This window comes from Caloenas nicobarica, chromosome 21 (genome assembly GCF_036013445.1).
Source record: "Caloenas nicobarica isolate bCalNic1 chromosome 21, bCalNic1.hap1, whole genome shotgun sequence".
Classification (NCBI taxonomy): domain Eukaryota; kingdom Metazoa; phylum Chordata; class Aves; order Columbiformes; family Columbidae; genus Caloenas; species Caloenas nicobarica.
The window spans coordinates 5,553,198-5,573,041 of NC_088265.1; the positions used below are offsets into that span (position 1 = coordinate 5,553,198).

At 49.2% G+C, this 19,844-nt stretch overlaps 1 protein-coding gene across 9 annotated transcripts in view; it reads left to right on the forward strand.

Moving 5' to 3' along the window:
- The window catches only part of NFASC (neurofascin), an 83,523-nt gene that overhangs the window by 61,682 nt on the left and 1,997 nt on the right, over positions 1-19,844 (forward strand). For 8 of the 9 annotated variants that reach the window (XM_065649566.1, XM_065649567.1, XM_065649565.1 and 5 more), the window contains 2 exons: positions 15,119-15,250; positions 15,847-15,916. In XM_065649566.1, coding sequence (XP_065505638.1) covers positions 15,119-15,250; positions 15,847-15,916 — 202 coding nt within the window. Of the gene's footprint in view, positions 1-5,980; positions 6,206-15,118; positions 15,251-15,846; positions 15,917-19,844 lie in introns of all 9 variants that reach the window. The other variant, XM_065649573.1, reaches the window with a different exon arrangement.

Genomic DNA, 19,844 nt, shown 5'->3' on the forward strand with positions numbered 1-19,844 from the left:
TGCCACAGACTGCACAAGCAAAAATGGGAGTCAAGTTGCCCTATTAAAGAGGTTTTTAATCCCAGGTCTGCACAAAGCCCTCTCCCTTTTTAAGCCTCAACGTTCCTGCCTTGCGAAATACAGAAGAACACCTATCGGCCCTCCCTGGCTCGATGGCATCTGTCTGTGCTCTGTCCTGCAGTATTTAAGCTGGGTTTTTACACCCGGGAGCCTGCAATATCGCTGCTGCAGCAGGTCCATGTCGCAGCGTACGGGCACCACGAGCCCCGAACCTCCCCAGCCTTTTCTTAGGGCTGCCAGGGCTTTCCTAGAGGAGAATCCTTTTGGTTCCAGGTGCCCATTGAAAGGGTTAAGGACAACGTTTGTGCCACAGCTGTGCATGTCTGCATGCGAGGCTATTGCTGGCTTTGCCCTCGATCGCAAATTTCTACAGCAGCGTTGAAGCAGAAAGAAATGGTTTTTTATCCCGGGGAGGGGCAGCATCTCTACCTGCTTTCAAGGAAACCCTAATCCTCAGTTACCCGGTGTCAACCCTGCGAAGTCCAAAGCATCAGCACAACTCGTGGTTGCCCAAAGGACACTCACCTCTTACGAAAGCCGCAGCCGTGACTCTGGCCGCGCACCCAGGGCTCTGTAAGAGGTGATGCTTTGCCTTTCTGGGGCTCCCCAGGGAGGAACAGCTTCTTAGGGAAGAGTCTTCCCAAGCGATACAAGTGCAGGACCCGCTCTCTGCACCTGTAGGTTTTGCTTTCCTACCTCATAGATGTTTCTCCTCCTTTTCTTTTGTTGCAGTGATGTCTCTCTACCCGATATTTTGCGTTTGTTTTTTTTTTCCCTTTCTGAATAGATGCCAATCTTTTTCTTGCTATATTTTTTGATTCCTAAAAAAAAAAAAAAAGAAAGAAAAGAAAAAAAAGGGGGTAACAGATTGGTCTGCTTTGGGTGGTGGAAAACTGAAAACAGATGTAAAGTTTTGGCTTAGAGGAGCTCTGTCCTCTGAGACCAGGAGGGCTGTTTTGCTTCTATAGTTCGTAATTCAGCCAGGGTTTAGCTTAATCACAAGAATCTGGCTTTTCTTTGTGGATCAGGATCACCTTCTTAAAGTACTTTTCTACTTGCAATGGATATCGCTGAACATTGAAAACACAACGTGATCTCTTTATCCTTCCGGCATCATGTCATTTAGAGCATAATTTCTTATACCACAGATGAATGCATTGCCATTTTAAGGATAATTCGACAAGAGCAGAGCCCACTGGTCCCCTACCCCTCTACTTTTTACCTTCTGCTAGGAGAAACAGTAAAAAGAAAATATACGGCAGAGCTGAAATACATTTCGGAGTGAGGAAGTGGCGTAGTAGGTCGTTCAGCGCTAACTCAGCCGCATCCAGAGCATCCTCACCACTCTGCACGAGAAATTGAGGCAACACAAACCGCAGCACGATCCAGCACCCGCCTCTGTCTCGCTCTCGAGCTGGATGTCATTTCTCGTTAGGACACGGGGCAGGTGCGGGAGCCGTTACACAATTCAAGCCGCGTTCGTCCCGAGAGGCTGTTTCTCTTCCTAACAAGTACGAGGTTCACGTGAAATACTGTTTGACCTTTCTCGCAAGATTCGTCTCCACTCAGTGACCTAGATTTTGTAGATTTTTTTATGGATTCGCAGTGAAAGTTGCCTTAAATTGCAGTAAAACGCTCTTTGCCATGGGCTGCTGGCACTAAAAAGGACAAAAAGGTCCTTTTTTTTCCTTATATATACAGGGTCGTAGCTGTTCTGTGTGTGTCTGAGAAACTGGACCAGCTTGATGAAATCAAAGTGAAGTGCAGGGATTTACCCATAGGAAAGGCTTCACTTTTCCTAAGCCAGACCTGGACAAAGGGAGAGGTGATGTGGGAACAGAGGGGACATCTAAAAAGGGCTCTTATTTATGCTATGAATGAGAAAAAGTCAAACCAGGATCCTATACTCCATCTATGTATGGAAAAAACATCACCAGGGACCATAAAGAGTGTTGGTCTTAGGCTTTAAGGACAAAAACATTGACTTTTCTCTGTTCCCTTCTTGTCTCTCCATAATTAGGAATTGGAGGAGAAAGATCCTCTTGTTCGTTCTAGAAACAGAGGGCAGCAGAAACAGAGAGAACTGCTGAGCCTTCTCTTTTAGAGGCTGCTCAATTGCTCCTTTCTATTCTTGAATTTCTTACAGCTATCAGATTTGGAACGCTTTATCTTTGTGGTAAAGGCTTCCCAATTTCCTTCTGTTGCTAAAAACTGGGAGAGGACAAAAAGAAAAAAAAATTTAAAAAAAAAAAAATCTCTGAAAATGTATTTGACTAATCATCAAAATTCATGAAAAATTAATCAAATTTCTCCAAGCCTAATTATTTTGTAGACACACCCAAGGGAAAGCTTTTACTACAGCCTAACAACACGTTAAAAGCACCTTTAAATAATTAAAGAGCAGTATAGATGCGTATTGTTTCCTGTATTTTGCAAAAAAACCTGTGCAACTACTCCCGGAACTGCTACGCTACTCAGAGCAGGACTCAAGTCCCTCTCCTAAGAAGCTCCCTCTTTAAAATCCCCCTTTTGCTTTTATGGTTCTGCCTCTCAGTTGTTTGTAATCTTTTTGGTTTTTTTCTAATCTGAGCCTCACGCACTTTTTGGGCTCCTTTTTAGTGGCCTATTCGTGGCGACGGGAGCCAAGCTGCAGCAAAGAGCGCGGCCGTCCTGCTGCAAGCATCTCTCATTACTCAGCCTACTAATTGCTACAGCCAGACCGCTGCAACCCCTGGCCATTAGAACAGCAAATCTCCTCCCCACCGGCCCCCTTGCTTTCCATTACCTGGCAGGGTAATGCATCTTGCAGACAGAAAAAGCAATTTCTGCCTTGCAAAGATGGGGCCTATTAATGAGCCGAACGGTCGTTTCGATGTTTCCAGGAAGACGGGCTGAGGCTACGGCGGGAGCAAGGGAATGGGAATTGCTATTCCTGGCTTTTACTCTGGGGTTTGAGTGGACTGAGGCAATTTCAAGGCCGCTTGAAATAGCATTTTTCGGGTGCTGCTCTGCTCTGCAGTTGGGAAAGCGGCAGCCCCTTCTCTGCACCGTCTCCTATCACACAAATGCCAGATGCTCGGTCCTGTACCTAAACTTAAACCGCTGGCAAAGCCCTTGAGTGAACCTGACATTGCGAATGCAGAGAAGAAATTCAGCTACTCTGCAAAGCTCAGAAACATTATACCTGATCAAGTATTGCAACCGTATTTTTAGAAGCAAGCACGTGATTTCTAGATTTCCAAATTAAGCGGTTCTGGAAAAGCCAGCCTGGCCCTCCAGCTCCCCCGTTGCCCCTTTTGCTGCCAGGAGCAATGATCTGTTGCTCATTAATTAGTCCTGACATGGTGGGTGGCGAGCAGGGGACCCCAGATCCCCCAGGGAAGGGCCACGGCTGGTGCCCTTTATTTTCGGGGGACGCCGCATCGCTCTGATCCCTGTCAAAGCCCCTCCTTATCTGCCCCAGCCTCAAACCAGCTCTCATTAGGGGATGGATTTCAAAGCCTAGAAAATGCCCCTTATCTTCTCCCCCCCCAAAAAAAATCTCCCAGCTGAGCTTTTCTTCTGCACACATTTCATATTCAAACACAAATGAGGCCGTGGCGTTTAATCCCGGGGCAGTTTCGGACTGAACACCCCCTGCCCGCTCCCATCCTGCAGCACGGTGCTCTCCCCATCCTCCCCCTCTCTGAACTATCTGAACTATTTGCACCATTTTACCTCTTCCCGGTCCTGCCAGGATCGTTTTTGATCCCCGGTGTCAACACCCCCTCCTCCGGCCCGCGTTATCCTGACGCGATGCGATAGCCCTGCCGCGCTGGACCGGCGCAATGGCCAAATCCCACCCGGCATCGCTTGGCTCCACGCAGGGGCTTGCTTTCACCCGCGTATCTGCGTGCAATACAGAAAGATGATGGTTTACACGAGGGATAGCAAAGCTTTGACTTAGATCTGAGATAATCTCTTCACATCTACGGTCTAGAGGAGCGTTAAAGCCGAATCTCTCCTTCTGCTCAAGCCGCTACACCAGCGCTAAGGTGATGCTGAGATTTGTAACAGGTCTGGGTTGTACTTGGTGTCCCGCCGGCTCCTGCCTTTCGGCAAGTTACTTTGTGCCTTGTTGGGTCCTGTTTTTCTTAGAGAAGAGCCAGGGATTCACACGGGAGACCCTGAGACTGCATTAGCTAATAACTAGCGTCCACAGCGCTGTTTGTGCACGCTGCAAACTGATTGAGCAGCTGCAGCTTAATCAGGCTAATGGTGACATTAACCTAATGACGACTAATCTCTTAACCTTCCGAAAACCCGCTAGGAAGCAGCAAAGATGGATGTTAACACTTCACAACCCAAGAAAAGCTTTTGTAACTCACAGCATCAGGACACAGCGAAGTCCTTGACGAGGAACGGGGAGAAAGAAAATTCAGAACAGCAACACCCCCACAAAGACCCGAGGACAAAGCCGTGCCGTTTCCCACCCAGGCTGGGTCCCTTCCCTTGTCACCCCCATCCCCGCTGTCCCCCCTGCCCCTCTCCCGGCCGTGGGGCAGCAATGGGGCTGGTGCTTTATTGCGGTGGCTGCTCTTGTTGCATGAGGCTGTGGTGGTGCCATCGCCGAGAGGACGCGCTGCTCTCCGGGCACATTTTGGGGAGGGCTGGTGTTTTCGGGACGTGCCGGTAACTGCGGTTTTATTGCAGCTGCGCTCGGTAGGGAGATGGATTGAGTGACCTACCGCTCTTCTCTGCTTTTGGATCTCTGAGAGGGCTGAGGTTTTAGGGGTTGGCCTTCCTTGGGGAAGGACTTGGTGGAAAAAAATATAAAAACCCTGGCTCGATTCTTGGGACACCTTTTAAAGTACTTTCCTAGAGCTATTCTTGTTTGTGGGCGATATTTCAAATAGCCGGTTTCATTTGCCTACCAGGGGGATTTGTAATCCCTTGGTCTACAGTAAGAGTAAGAAAAATAGAATTTAATGCCAAGCACCACGGGCTAAATCTCCACTCATTTACCTCAGGTAGTTTAAGCACAATTTCAGCTGCGTTTTCTGCTGGCAGGTTTTTGGGTCCAAACCAACGTCCCCCGCTTTGGGGGTGTTCAGGACCCTCTCAGCCGCACTGTGTGCAGAAAGTGCACATTTACCCCTTTGCGCTGGGAATCAAGCACAGGTGAGATGTGGCCAGGGGAGCTAGTTAGGAAATAAATTGCTCAACAAATTCCCCCTGGACAGCTTGGGGTGCACCAACCCCTTTGTCTTAATTTAAATGTAAATTGTGCCGGGCAGAGATGGCAAAGTACCATCCATCACTCATCTACGAGCTAAAAACCCGCGTTAATGCGAAAGCCGCTCCATCACCAGTCTGCAGCATTAATTAATACAGAGACGAGCCAGGAAGGAAACACCTGAGAAGCTGTGGGCTGAACTGGCAGCTCAAAAATGCTGGAGGTGTAGTCCAGGGGCTGCTAAATTAATGTAATTGCAGCTTGCCCGGCCCACAACAAATGGGATTGTGGTGTTTTCTTAAGAGATAAATCCTGTTTCAGGGAGCCCTGAATGCTCTCAGCACAGCGGGGCGATGGGGCGAGGACACCCCTGCCCTGAGCATCCCCCAAAAACACCCGTCCGTGCGATTTAAGCCCGGGGCAGCGGGGGCACCGGCAGCAGAGCAAAGGCAGAGGAGAAGGAGGTCGTTCAGCCCTGGGGAAGGGACCAAACCGTGGGTGCGCAGCGGTTTGCTGGGGGCATGCGGCCGTCCCCGCACGCGGACGGGAAAAGCGGTCGAGCCTCCTGTTTCCCGGTGCCGTTTGCCGCCCCGTCCCCTCGTGCCGCGCTGCTCCGCGTCCCCCGTGCCTGCGCGTCCGGGCTGGAGAGTGCAAGTCCCCGGGAGGCGTCACCTTGTCTAAAAAGCCAGTGTTTCCCTCTCCCAGCTGCTACTGGGTTGCCTCCGACTACGATCGGTCTAACCAGTACTACAACAACCCCAACTACCACTACTACCGACACAACTACCACCGACACAACAACTACCACCACTACCGATACAACTACCACCACTACCACCACCACCACCACCACTCCAGCCGCCACCACCGTCGCCAGCACCACGGCAGCTGCAGAGAGGGCTCCGGCAGCCACCACAAAGCAGGAGTTGGGTACTGAGCTTTCCTTTTCCTCTAACCCCGTCGGCACTGTCCCCACATCTCGCTCAGAGCAAGGATTAATAACGGGCACCGGCTAAAAGTTTCAGACATCCCGCGCTCCGGGAAGGGTTTTTTGAGGAGCCGGTGGTGGCACAGGCTGGGGAATCAAGGTGCACAAGTGGATCCCGGCAATTTGGGGGTCCGGTGCTCCCTGTGCCACCCTCCTGGGCTCAGGGGTCACACAGCCCTCCCCGGGGTGTCGCGATGCTGAATTAGCGTCAGTGCTCGGGAAGGAGGTGGAAGACCCTACAAAAAGCTCTCCAAAATATTTCTCTCGTATCTTATTGCCATTTAAAAGGGCTTCTGTTACTACTACAGAAAAACGTCACTTCAAATTGAGCACATCAGCTGTTAGCTGAGAGACCTGTCATCATTTATATGAGTCTTTGGGTTTACGCCGCTGCTCTTTGCGATGTAACCCAGCCATAGCCTGCAGGAGAGCTGGGCAAGGGGTTAAGTTACAACAGGCAGGTGTGTGCCAGGTATTTACCAGGTCACGATAAACTTCTCGTGCAATCAGCCAGAATGAGATGTGCAAACTCCGTTTTGGCAGAGGCTTGTTCTTTGCTGGATGTGTTTTAATGATAGGTACGGAGAGATGTATCCATCTCTCTGAGCCTTGTTTTTAAAAACGCTGCTAGAAAGGTATCTACAGTGAATAAGTAATTATGGATAGTTACATTCCAGTTATTAAAAAATAAATCAAATACTAGCAAAAAGGAACACAAAAGAATTCAGTGATGCAACTGCACAGGATACACTCAAAAATGCAAGGGCAAAAACTACAGAAATCCTTGTTAACTCTTCATAAAGAGGGAAAGGAGATAATAGTAATGAATATCAAAGCTGACACCCATTTAATTCAAGGAATGTGACTAAAGCAGTTCAGACCCCTTTCTTTATATTCTTGCATAAGATAAACTCAGGATGGCCAAAATAAAAATAAAAACCATACACTGGGAGGACCCGAATCCGCCAGATACTCCAGAGTAAAACAGATTTGGGAATCAGCAGCACGTTTCCTGCTCTGCGCTGATTTTTGCTTCTTAAAGATGCAGATGCGAACTGAGAAATGTGAATTTGTGTTCCGCACCCCCCCAGCCAGAGCAGCCTCAGGCAAGTCGAGGGGAAGAACACAGGGAGCTGCGCTGCCAAAACGAAATCAGCTTAAAAACGGGGGCAAGAAACACAGATGAGGCTTCTGCACTATATACTATACTTAGTAAAGAAGCAAGATTGCCACAACAGCATAGTCACTATTAAATGGCTTGGTGGGAAAACGTCGCTAATTGAAAATAGGCAATTAAGTGGTGAGGGATACACTGCTGTGGAGCAGGGAGAGGCGATAAGAGGAGCTGCAAAAGGAACCGCGCGTGTCCCAAACCAACCCCGGGGACACGAGGGACGAGGCCGAGCCGTAATGCGGGCGGACAGGGCAGCGGGTGGCGGCACACGGTGGGTTTGCGCGAGGGATTCTAGGTCACGTCGGGCCCTTGCAGTTTCCTAAAAGCCACATACCTGGCCTCGTTCCCAGGGACTGGAGTTATGAATCTGTATTTTGTCGAGTCGAAAGCTGAGCTACACCCTGAAGTAAATAATAATAGTAACTATAATAATAAACCCAAGGTGTAGCGTATCTGACATCACCTAAATTCCCACTAAACTAGTGGATTAGCTCTGCTTCACTAGAAATGAAGTTCATCCGCTCTCCAAAGCAACGTCGACAATCCTTAACTTCAAAATCAGAAACGAGTGACTTCATTGCCCCACTGGCTGTCTCTAGACCCAGTAACACGACAATATTCTCGGCCGGTCTCTCCTCCTCGGTTGTGGCGGCGACCCCGTGTGCGCTCATGCACGGGTCTCCCGTGGCCCTTTGGGCACCGGTTTAGTCGGGAGATTTCCCTGCTGACCAAAATCCTCGGGGATGCGCCACAGAAGTCTTCAGACTCCAAAGATAAGCTGAGTGCAGTTGGACTTAAAAAGCCAATACGCAATGAGCTTCTGCTACCAAACTTCCCCCAAAACTTTAAAGTTAAGGATCTTGAAAGGAAAAAATACGTCCTTAGGCATGCTTGGAGGTTAAGATTCAAACATTGACTTTGGAATGATTTTGTAGGGTTTTACCAACACCAGATGCTAGATGAGGTCTCATTCCTATATAATCCAAAATACTAACTCCTGTTCTAACCTGTCCACCAGCCACCAATGGATCGTCCATATGGGACATAAGAGCTATGGCTAATAGTAACTGGGCAAACATCACCTGGAGCCACAATTACTCTGCAGGAACTGACTTTGTGGTTAAGTATATCACCAGTAAGCATCAGATCGCGTGGGGACTCTATAGGGTGGTGATACCATTAGAGATCCTGCCAGCTCCCACGTTTGCAATTTAGTCCGTGGTTAATTACCGTGTGTGGGACGATGCGCTGTGGCCTCGTGGAGGACGGGGGAGGAGGAGGCAGGTCATGGTCATGGCTGTTTAGAGTGCACCAGCGCTAACCCTGGTGGTTCACGAGTGATTCCCCCTCCTCACACCGACCGTCTCGAGGTGTTTATGAAACAGAGATAAGCAAGGCTGTTCACTTGGGAAATGTGCATTGAGCTGGGCTGGATGTGGTCACAAAGTAAAGAGCCTTAAAAACAAAAACCCCATATATATATATATATATATATATGGAAGGGGACAAAACTTTAAGGGAAAATGAATGAAACCTACTTACATTGGAGAACAGTTTTAAATGCCTTTGAAGATGGGCTTCTTGGAGTTGGCAGAATCATCTATGATCCCAAACCTCCTGTCGTATCGGATACCATTGTCTCTTAAAACCATAAGGCTATGTACTTAGCCTGGAAACTCAAAGCCAGGATCTCTGGTTTTAGTACTTGTTCAGAAAAGACATTTACGTGTTGTTGGTTGGTTTGTTGGTTTGGGGTTTTTTTTTGATAGATAGGCAGTGATGACTACTGCTTATCTCTGACTTTATTTCCCAGCCATTTCAGCCCCCACATCATCTGGTATGCCGGTCTTAAATCAGCATTTAGTGTAAATCAGCTAGGCGTAATCACTAACAGCAAACCACTTTGGGTCATTTACAACATTGTTTAAGAGATGACCTTACTTTCTCCTTGAAACAATTCCTAATGCACAGCCAGTGTATGGCCTCGCTCCCCAGCCTGCGGGGCTTTGGTAGGAGTTTTAACTGGTTTCCAGAATTCAGGATACGCATCAACTTTCCAAAGCCTAAACGCCAAGTATCCCAGCTCCCAAACCACCCTGGTTTTTCCGGAGCACCGGGAAGCCCAAAGCACGAGTGATGCCCTTCCAGAGCCCCCAAGCTGATGCTTGGGATGGGCAGCAAGTGATGCTGTGGGATCCCCTCATCGGGATCTGGCCGAGAGGGAGGAAATCTCAGAGATTTCAGCCCTTCCCAAACATCCATGGCTCTCTTTCTGCTGGCGTTTGAAGCAAGCAGCATGCTTTTGGCCTCAAAGCCACGTTTTTCCTTCCCCACAGCCCTGCTGAACTGAGAGGTGCACGCAATCACAAATCAAAGCCCCACTGCAGGCTTGCTTAGTTTTCAACGGTTTAATGCTCAGCATTAAACTCAGCAGCAAATGATTCTCCACACAGTGCAAAGAACAGGATCCTTGGATAGAGCCTGGGAACAATGAACCCCCTTGAACTGAAGGCTGAACCCCTCTCGCTCCTAAAACCTGCCAGCTGGGGCCAGCAGCCTTAAGTGTTTAATGCAACGTCCAGCTCATTCAAAGGCTCCTTAACCTGCCAGCAAAACTGGTGCACAGATAACAATCCCAAAAGCACAAGAATCGGCTCCTTTACTGAGTCCTGTGTTGCCTTTACCCAGCTGAGCGGGACCAGGCAAATTCCAGACCTTTTGCCTTAAACACTCCAGCATCCAGACCTGAGGCTGGGCAGATAAAGGACCTACCAGGTTTTAAAAGTAGGGACAGATCTGAATAGCTACCGCTATTTTTTCCAGTACTGCAAAGCAGGGATGCAGCAAAACCCACACCATATCCCTGCATCACCGATTTTCTTCTATTCTCAGTGAGTAATAATCACGAAGCCGTTAATAGCTCCTTGACCATCACGCTGTATTATTTCTGCTCAGCGGCTAGGGAGAGCGGAACGCGTTGCCCGCGGTGTCGACACGGTAATCTCTCCGAGCCTCCCGCGGCTGGGTTTGATGTGCGGTTTCTGTTTCTCAGGTAACAAGACAGAGAAATCTATTCCCGTTAAAGCTCAGACCCCTTCCTCTGTGCAGCTGGCGGATCTGACGCCGGGGATGATGTACAAGCTGTGGGTGTTCCCCATATGGTCTAGCCCCAGCGAACACTCCTATATAACCTTTACCACCAGCTCAGGTGAGATGGGCTCCAGCCCTGCCGCCGGGCGCGTTTCCGAAGCATGTCACATCCATCACCGCCCGACGTCATTCGCGTGCTGGTGGGAGGTGGTTTGACCATGCCTGCATGGGACAACCCTCATCCACCCCCCGGCAGCTCCCCAACAATCTCTGCCCTTATTAAAGAGCCACCCCCAGCATCTCCGGGAGGTTGCTCCACGTTGCACACGGAGCCCCAGGAGGGGATGGGGATGCCTTCAAAGGAAAGGGTCTTGAAGGAGGGTGGAGAACAAGCTCATGATGTTGCGCGGTTCTGCTTGGAGCCCCACCACTGTGTGTTCGCGCTTCCACGCGCACATTGCTGCTCGTGGTGGTGGCTGCTTCGGCCCCCGGAGAACGCGTACGTGTCTGGCCCCAGGTTACGGGACAGTTACGGGAGCAGAGGGGCAGGTGAGATGCTGGTGATGGGGATACAGGTGAGGGGCAGGACTGGGAAGAGGTGGAACGCTGTTTGCAGAGGACCTCGGTCATAGGGCTTTCCATCCTCCAGCTATGTTTCCTCTGGCAACTTCGCCTTTAATTGCACCAGCAATTTTCCAGGTTTAGCACCCGAGTGATTTTTACAACTTTCTAATTACTGGCTTCCCACACTGCCCACCGAACGCGAGAGAAATACCCTTATTGACTTCCAAGGCATTGAATCGAGCCTTACGCATTTAGAAAACTTCACAGTTGACGAGTTTCAGTAAATCAAAACAGCCATAACTTCCTTTGTATTCACCTGGGGGTTTTGCCGTAGGAATCTGTGCACAACGCCTGTCAAAGCACAGGTCTAAACTCTCATCTGAAAAACCAAGGAGCAAGCAACACCCAAGCAGCCCACACTGGCAGATGCAGTAGGCAGAGGCTGTGATTTTCAAAGAACTAACATTATTTTGCTCAGATCCAGCCGTGTAATGGAAAGCTCGAGCACTTACCAGTCTCTTTGCTGAGAAGTGCAAAAGGAAAATGCGATTCCCAGCAAGGGGGTGCTGCGGGGAGCAGCAGCTCTCCCCACGCCCCCCCATGCGCATCTTATTTGGTATCCAAAAAATTTGACATGCCATAATCCTGCCAAGTAATTCTCTGATGTGCTAAGAGGACACAGGGACAGATGGCAACTGCTGGTATTCCTGCACATCTAACGCTGCCCAATAATGAGAAATAACCACTGTGTCCTGCCCCTGCTCAGCACTGAGGTCTGATGCGTCCCGTCAAGCTGCTCCATCAGCCCGTGATCTGGTCAGACCCACAGCGCAGCAGCCCCTGGAACGTGCTCGGCTTTGCGGAGAGCCACGTTTTCAGGAAGGATTTCTTTCCACCGGGGTTTTTCCCCATCGCTGCGCTGCCTCGAGACTTGTCACAGCTCGGCTTTGGCAGCACTCGGCTCGCAGACACGCAAACTCTCTGCAGGTTCCCACTCCCTGGGCTCCCAGCTTGTTCCTACATTGCAGAGGCTGATTCTGACCCCAGACAATAAAAGAGCTGATTTTTTCCAACTCGGACTCTCTCCAGAACAGCTCCAGCTGCAATGTTGCATCCCTGATTTTGTTTCTGCTGCTGGACCCTGCCCTGAGCCAGGAATCAGCACCGGCTCGACAGCCCCCACCCATCCCTTGCAATGTGCCTTTCTGGATAACGACTTGGACCCATCTCTTTTCTTTTCTCGCTTGCTTTTCACCCACTTTGGGATCTGAGGGGAGAGGGAATAGCCCCCAGCACTACAGACACCAAGAGGCAGGAATAGAAAGAAAGACAGAAAGAAACAGCAATATCCTTGGCTGATTGATGCTGGCGGTGTTGGCATATCTATTTTCTGTAATTGAGGGGTTCCTACTGCTATTACCATTGAGACTAAAGGATGGGGCCACCTTTGTCCCTGCGATAGAGGCTGATTGGTGACCTGAGCCCCATCACGGCGGGACGCACAGAGCTATCGCCGTCCCCACATGCATAAATGCTGCAGATCCATTTCTTTACTGGCTGGAAATTGCTGACATGAGTGTTCAGCCCCCGCTGACAATCATATGCCATCAGGAATGCTTTTGACAAAAAAAAAAAAAAAAAAAAAAAAAGCACTGTTCGGGTTTTTGTGGGGTTTGGTTTTTAATGTTTTGCAAGTAGCTATTCTAAAGGTTTCTTCAGTTTGAGTGTAGATAAATAAGTTGTACATCTGCATGGTGGCTGCAGGACACTGCCCTCCAACTTTGCTTCTCGTTAACTGACGGCTCAATAACCCTACAAAGTTCTTCCCAGTACTGAGGGACACTTCGAAAACACAAATGCAGCTTAGTGCAAAGAGGTCTTCTAAATTTAAAAATAAGAAATTAATTCCCCAGCCCATACAAACACTTGGAAGGGGATCACGCAAGGCTGGAGCTAGTGAGACTTAATATTCAACAGTCTGCTTTACAAGGAAAGACAAAAATTTCGCTGATTGTTGGTGGAAAACAAGCAGCTTTGCTACTGGCATATAAACCATGACTGTTGGGTAACATGCTTTCTGCCACAAGATTATAATTAATTTTTTTAAAAAGTCCCTGTAGTTGCATTTCAAATCAATACCTGTTCGATTACACAGCTGCTCTCCTTGACGCTGGCCTTACATTAAAGCAAATCAAAACATCCTCTCTGACAGCCATGTACTTAATCTTCTCTTGCTCAATGCTGCAATGACAGTCACTCGTTTACTCTAAGTACAAAATTGCCGTGACTATAATTTTGTCGTCATGTGTTGCTTTTTTGGGAAGGATGGCAATTATACCTCTGCCTTGGTGACAGGCAGTGCCACGATCCTACCGCAAGATCCCCTGGTGACCTGGTCCTCAAAATCCGCCCTCCCTGGAAAACCCAGCCCCAGTTCACAGAGCGGCATGAACCCACCTCTCAGGCTGCTCTGGCATTTTGTACTTTGAAGACCCCTTTATTTCTCCTTTCGCATGGGTTGCTCTATGAATCCCATCCCATCAGGGCTTCTCACACAATCGTTTTTCCATTTCAAAGCTTTCTTCCCCAAGCACTCAGCTAATTGAATCCAGCTCTCAGCTCCACTCCGTTATAATCTCATGCTCTCTGTTATAAAAAGTGCATCTTCGAGGACTATGTAGCTCAGGTTGGACTAAAGGTAAATGTTAAATGTGGCAGCATCGAAGGGAAAAGCAGCAAACGGGAGCCAAGGCGGCATCGCTCACAAACACAGAACATGCAGGGTCCGACATCATTTCTTTAGCAAACGTTGCTCTTTCTCATCCTTCTCCTCTTCCAGCAGTGAATTTCCTCATCGCAGTTTGGCTGCTATTACCTATGGGCAACAGGGCTTAGATTTCATCCTAAGGAAAGTACCTTTTCTCTTGGGTTCCATTTGGATGCAATAAGCATGCACTTACAGTCCTAAAATGCTGTGGGTTCGGAAAGTTTGCCAATTCAACCCTTTTTTTTTTTTTTTTTTAGGTTCTCTCTTTTACAAGGGCCTTTCATCCCAAATATATTATCAGACAGCTATCTTTTATCCTTTCTTTGTAAGCGCCGTCTTGCTTTTTGTCACGCGGGCACCAAAAGGGATGCTCGTTGCAGCATCCTGCCCGTTTCAGGCGAAACCCCCGTTAAATCCCAATTCAATCGCATCCAGCTCAGATCTCCTGCGTTCCTGCCAGGAATACCTATCTCTGCTTGCATTGCAGCCTGGTTAAATTTAGCCCCCCTGCCGTGCTGAAGGTTATTTTCTCCTCTGCTCTGTCTTGCTGAATACCAAGTGCATGTCAATGAGAGCCAGAAAACGGCAGCTTGTTGCTATTTATAGGACACAGATTTGTCTGTCTGACCGTGTACAGGAGCTGCAAACAAGAAGTCAGAGTACGTGAGGGAAGACACAGCAGTTAGGAGCCAGAGGGTTGTTTGGGGAGCAAGACACCTCCTTGTTCGGTATTAATCATATTAATATTCAGTAGCCTTGCCCCCTGTCCAGTGGAATCTTAAAATTGTCCAATATCGGGGTTTCTCACAGCTTGAGGCTGCTAATGAGCCCTTCAGGGCTCAGCATCCCTGGACACCAGGGGCTGGATCCGCTTGGGCACGTTCCTTTCGGACCTTCTCGCTTCCAGGGCACTTTTTAGATACAGTAAATGAAAGATCAAATCTGTTACCCAGCTTCTTTTGCCATTCTTTACAATGCACTTTTCTCACTGGTCTTTGCTAGGTTTTCTTTTATGTTGTGACCCTTCACTGTTTTGTAGCTTCTGCTAAAACGTTGAGTTGACCATCACAGAAAAGAAAAAAAAAAGCCACAGATCCCTGTGCTACAGTCTCAGATAACCTGGTTGATACACACGGACACACAAATGCGGCGCTAAAGATAATTTCTAAACCTGTGGACTGAGTCTTTCTAGTCATTTATTTCCCCTTGTGGTTCTGGTCTGCCTCTTAGAGCTCTTTTTTCTTTCCATTTTCCTTCTAGCTTATACCAAGAATCAGGTGGACATCGCGACGCAGGGCTGGTTCATCGGGCTGATGTGTGCCATAGCTCTCCTGGTCCTCATTCTGTTGATCGTCTGCTTCATTAAGAGAAGCAGAGGTGGGAAATATCCAGGTAAGAGCGTTGCATGAAAATCATTCATGCTCATGGTTTAAACATCTCCAGGCTTCCCGGGGCTAATCAAATTGTATTGCTCTCAGATAGATGCTTGTGATTACAAGGGCTTTTCTTTCTCCATAGCGGGAAAACTATTATTAGTGGGAAGCATTTCAGTTAATTAAAGGTCGGGTGAGGGCTCTGTGCTGCGCAGGCTTGAGGCTGCAGAGCCGGACGCTCCCGCTACGCATGACCCAACCTCTACGCCACAAATCCGCTCGTCCTCATCTCAAAGAAAGACCTTTTCAGGCAAAAAAAAAAAAAAAAAATCTCATTAAATTTTTGCAAAGCAAAAGATAAGGCTTGAGAAAATTAATACATCCTCTCTCGCGATCTGAAGGACCTGTGGCCTGGTGCCACCACAGCAGGACCCTTTGCAAGACCCTTTGCAAGACCTCCCAGGTGCAGGTTTTTTTATCGAGTCGATGAAAAGCTGTACTACACCCCGCAGGGATTTCACAAAGCCTCAACACCGGCTGCTGTTACTGCCTCGTAAAGCTTTTATCTTCTCTACTGCTTTTTAACGTGAATGTCGGGGATGTGCTTGTTTACAGTACGAGACAATAAAGACGAGCATCTAAATCCCGAAGACAAGAACGTCGAAGACGGGTCGTTCGACTACAGGTATGTCCCATCGGCATGTGGACCCCCGGCTCCCCATCAGCGCCGCTCCAGCCATCACAGACCTCACCGCTCTTCCCCTCCACGTAACCGCAGCACCGCGGGGCCACACGGCCTCTTAAATTATTTCTCCCACCTTCCTCCTCCTGCCTCCTTCCCTCTGCAAGTCCTCTGCCAAAGGAAACGTGTCCTGCCTAAAACGCTGGCGGAGTCGCCAGGGATGCTGCTCAGGGCTCCTCCTTTCCCTGTCTTAGCCTGAGAGGGTCATTCCGGGGCTCTGGGATCAGGTACCCAGGACACAGCTCTCACCAGGTGCACATGAACCTTAGTGACATTCCTAACATATAAAAACACCAAACTCTGAAGCAGCCTGAGGATATTTCAGGTGTATCACCCTGTAGCTCAGCCTCTCTCCCACCCATAAAAGAGCATTCAGGGGAAAAACGCCCAAAGTTATGCTTGGATCGGCCCTGAAAGCATGCAAGATTCGGGGCTCTGCCTGCATTCCAGTGCGGGCTTTGCTGTAAGGTCACCGGCAAACCCGACAGAAACACCGTCCGAGGGCTGCAGCAAAGCCTCGCCAAAATCACTCCGGTTTCCCCCAGCTCCGCTCGGCTGCTTTCACACAAACCAGCGTCCTTCGGAGAGCACCAGCGCCCGTTTTTACGCCAGGAAAACTCCCAGGATGTTTGAGGAAGGGCCAAGCGCTCTCCCAAACCTGCTCCCGTGGAGCAGGTAACGCTGTCACGTCTCCTTGGGTTGCCCACGCTGGATGTGTTACAGCACCCCCAGCTCACCCTTTGAGTACCTACAGTGAGCTTTGCTTCGCTTTCAAGAATTACAATGCACCTTTCCATCTGAGCTGGATCCAAAGCCCAATTAGCCTAGCAGGAATTTTTCTCCTGACTTCAAAACAGAGGTTAATTAAACCCCACGTCATTACCGATACTCCTAGCGTTACAAATTGAGGTAGCAAAGACAGGAAGAATTTATTCACGATTCAGCAAGGGACGTAACGAGACATACGTGTTCCACCAAAGACTTCAGGGGAAGCAAAATGAATATATCTGCCTGCACACGGCACATACATGGAAGCAGAACAACCGCAGCCCTCGCTACAATCACATTTATATTGTTAGTAGCACGGTAACTCTGTTTCAGTAGCGACTCTTTTTCTCCAAAGGATGTCGTAAGCCCAAAGCTCCCCTGTCTTCTGATAGCATGGAACAGAACACAAATACACCTCGGCAGGAACCAGAATAAGCAATTTGTTGTAGGAAAAGGTCACTGCTCTTTACCACCCTAAACACCATGCAGGGCAACACCTTCCTCACTCCCTGCAAGATCTGGTTGTCACTTCTAGGGGCAGCAAGCCACACCGGGGCAATTGCATTGAGTCCACTTCGAAATGGCAGTCTGGGGAAGGTCCCTTCAGGTTCCTGGCTGGGACACAGAGAACAGCAGAGGAGAAATTAGTTAAGCCTGGTGCTGCTGCCCCAGATAAAACACATCTCTTCCCAGGCAGGATTTTCCAGGCGCAGGCAGATACGAGCCACAGCTGCAAACTACGTCCCTACTTTGACCAAAACGCTCCCTCTTGACGCTCTGAGTCGCGATAGGGACCCTCTTGGTTCCCCAGTTTGTGGGATGGTGCAAATACCATGTAGCAAGCCTGCAACATCTGATCACCCGGGAGCTACCCACACACAAGGCTGCAGACTCAGCTCCATCACCTGGAGCTCCGACAAGGTTCTGGCAGTACGCACCGATCGCAGAGACCTGCCTCTCAAGAGGCCGCTGGGGTGGCTGCGGTCAAGATCTCCTCATCCCCATCGCTCCCATGGCGATTGCATTTCCAGGCACCACTTGCCTCGCCTAGAAGGAAAGCCGAGCTCTCGGCATGGCTGGCAGCATTGCGACAGTCGCTGATGCCGCGTTTACTGCCCAAGCACCATCCAAGGGGTGTTGCCTTCCAAGCAATGGGAAGGAATGGGGTAAATCCTTCATCCCACTACTCAGCAGCTTCTGCTTAGCTGAAGCTTCAACTCTGCTTGACAGCCCCATTCCCAAAAGTTTGCAAGCTAAAGGCAGAGGTCAGGAGAAGAGCAATAACCAAGCTCCAAGATCTTCCTGTATTTTTAATCACACTATCCCATGGACTAGATAGGGGGGAAAAAAACCCCAAGAATAACAACAAAAAACACTCCAACAACCCATAAATTCTGGTCCCTCCTTCTCAGGAACAACAGGTTTCCTGGGAGAAGTAATAGGAGGCTTCTCTCAAGGAGGCAGAAAGGAAGGTGAACCTGAAGGATTGATGTGAAACGCTGTTGGCTGATTAAGATTCAAAATGATTGCAATGTTAGGCTCAAGGAGGGTAGCAATTAGTATTTCAAGCAACGCCAGGAATTGAGCTGACATGAGTTCTTCATTGGTTTCCCTCCCCACCTCCACATAGCATGTCTGATACGCTCTCATCATATCTCACGTCCTTAATGCCCTGTGCATGCAACTTTCAAATCTCTGCAGCCTATAATTAAGAGATACTGTCACATCTTTCTGTTCCACTAACAGAATAATGGTTTTCCTGAGCAGAGGCTAAGCTGAGAAGCTTATTTTCAAAGCAGGAGACCATTATCCTTGGACAATGTTCTATGCCAGTGACTGTGCCTCATTATACCAAATGTTTAAGCTACACCTGGGGGAGTCAGCTGGAAACCTTGGCCAACTGGGAAGGGAAAGTTGAGTAGTTTTAGCTTCTAGGCTCCAGTTCAGATTGAGGATAGTGTCCTGTGGCACAGGTGACACCCAGCTTGCCCTGAAGGGACAATATCTCAGCAGGCATCAAGGCAGGAGGACACAGAGCAGAGAGGTCTGGAGCGGTGTAGGTTTGTCAATAGAGAACACGACACTGGTGCATGACTGTCTCATGGCAACCCATCCACTTGGCCCTCGTCCCGCCGCACGGTGGTCCCCAGCAGCGACCGGTGGTCCCCGGCAGCGACCGCTGCTCCCCGCGGCCGCTGGAATTTCAGGCACGAGCCCTTTTGGAGCAGCCCGATGGCAAACAGCCCCCTGCACCACCCGCTGCTGTTTAGCATCAGCTGCCTCGGGGAGGCCAACGAGGCTCATCCAGCTCTGAACAATTACCCTGGTTCCATTTGGTATAACGAGGCAATTAGCTCCATGAGGAATGCAGAGATGTTTCTTTTTGGTTTTTTTCTTTTAGCACTGCCCCTGTAAATGTAGACCGCATCATATCTCTCTCTGATCAGGCTCTTTCTGCTTCTCTCTGTTTTATTCCCATTCTTTCTTCTCCTCCTTTATCACCTGGTCTATCCACATGGACCATGAAGGTCTCTTGAAAGGTAGGACCACGTGCTGCCAGAAGTCCGGCACATTTAGCTTTTTTTTTTTCTTTTTAATTTTCCTTCCTTCTAGCTATTTATTTCTTTATACCTGAAACAATACCTTCCCCTCCCTGTTCCCATGCACCTGCCTCCACCTAACACATTAAACAAGATCCCTCTAACTCCTTCTGGCTTCGGGGCACCCCCCGTATCCAGTGAGCTGCATCTTGCTTGGAACTGCTCTGTGGGCTGGGGACACCCCCCAGCACCAGCCAGGTCCCCCCAGCTCCACAATCGAGCAGCTGATCCCTCCTGGTGCAGTGGGACCAGCCAAGGGTCGGACCTGAGGACGATGCCCTGGGTGCGTTAAGTGCCCTGATGCCAAACACCCAGGGGATGGTGACAAGGGACACGAGCACAAAACACTAGATCCTAAAACAATCTGCCCGCTCTTTTCGTCCTGAAAATCCTCCCTCCAGCTCAAGCCTTCCCTTGTCCTCAATGATTTATACAACTCAGGACAGCGTTTCCCAAGTGGTTTTTATCTGGGTGCTCTGGTGCTCTAATGCACACATCAGCAA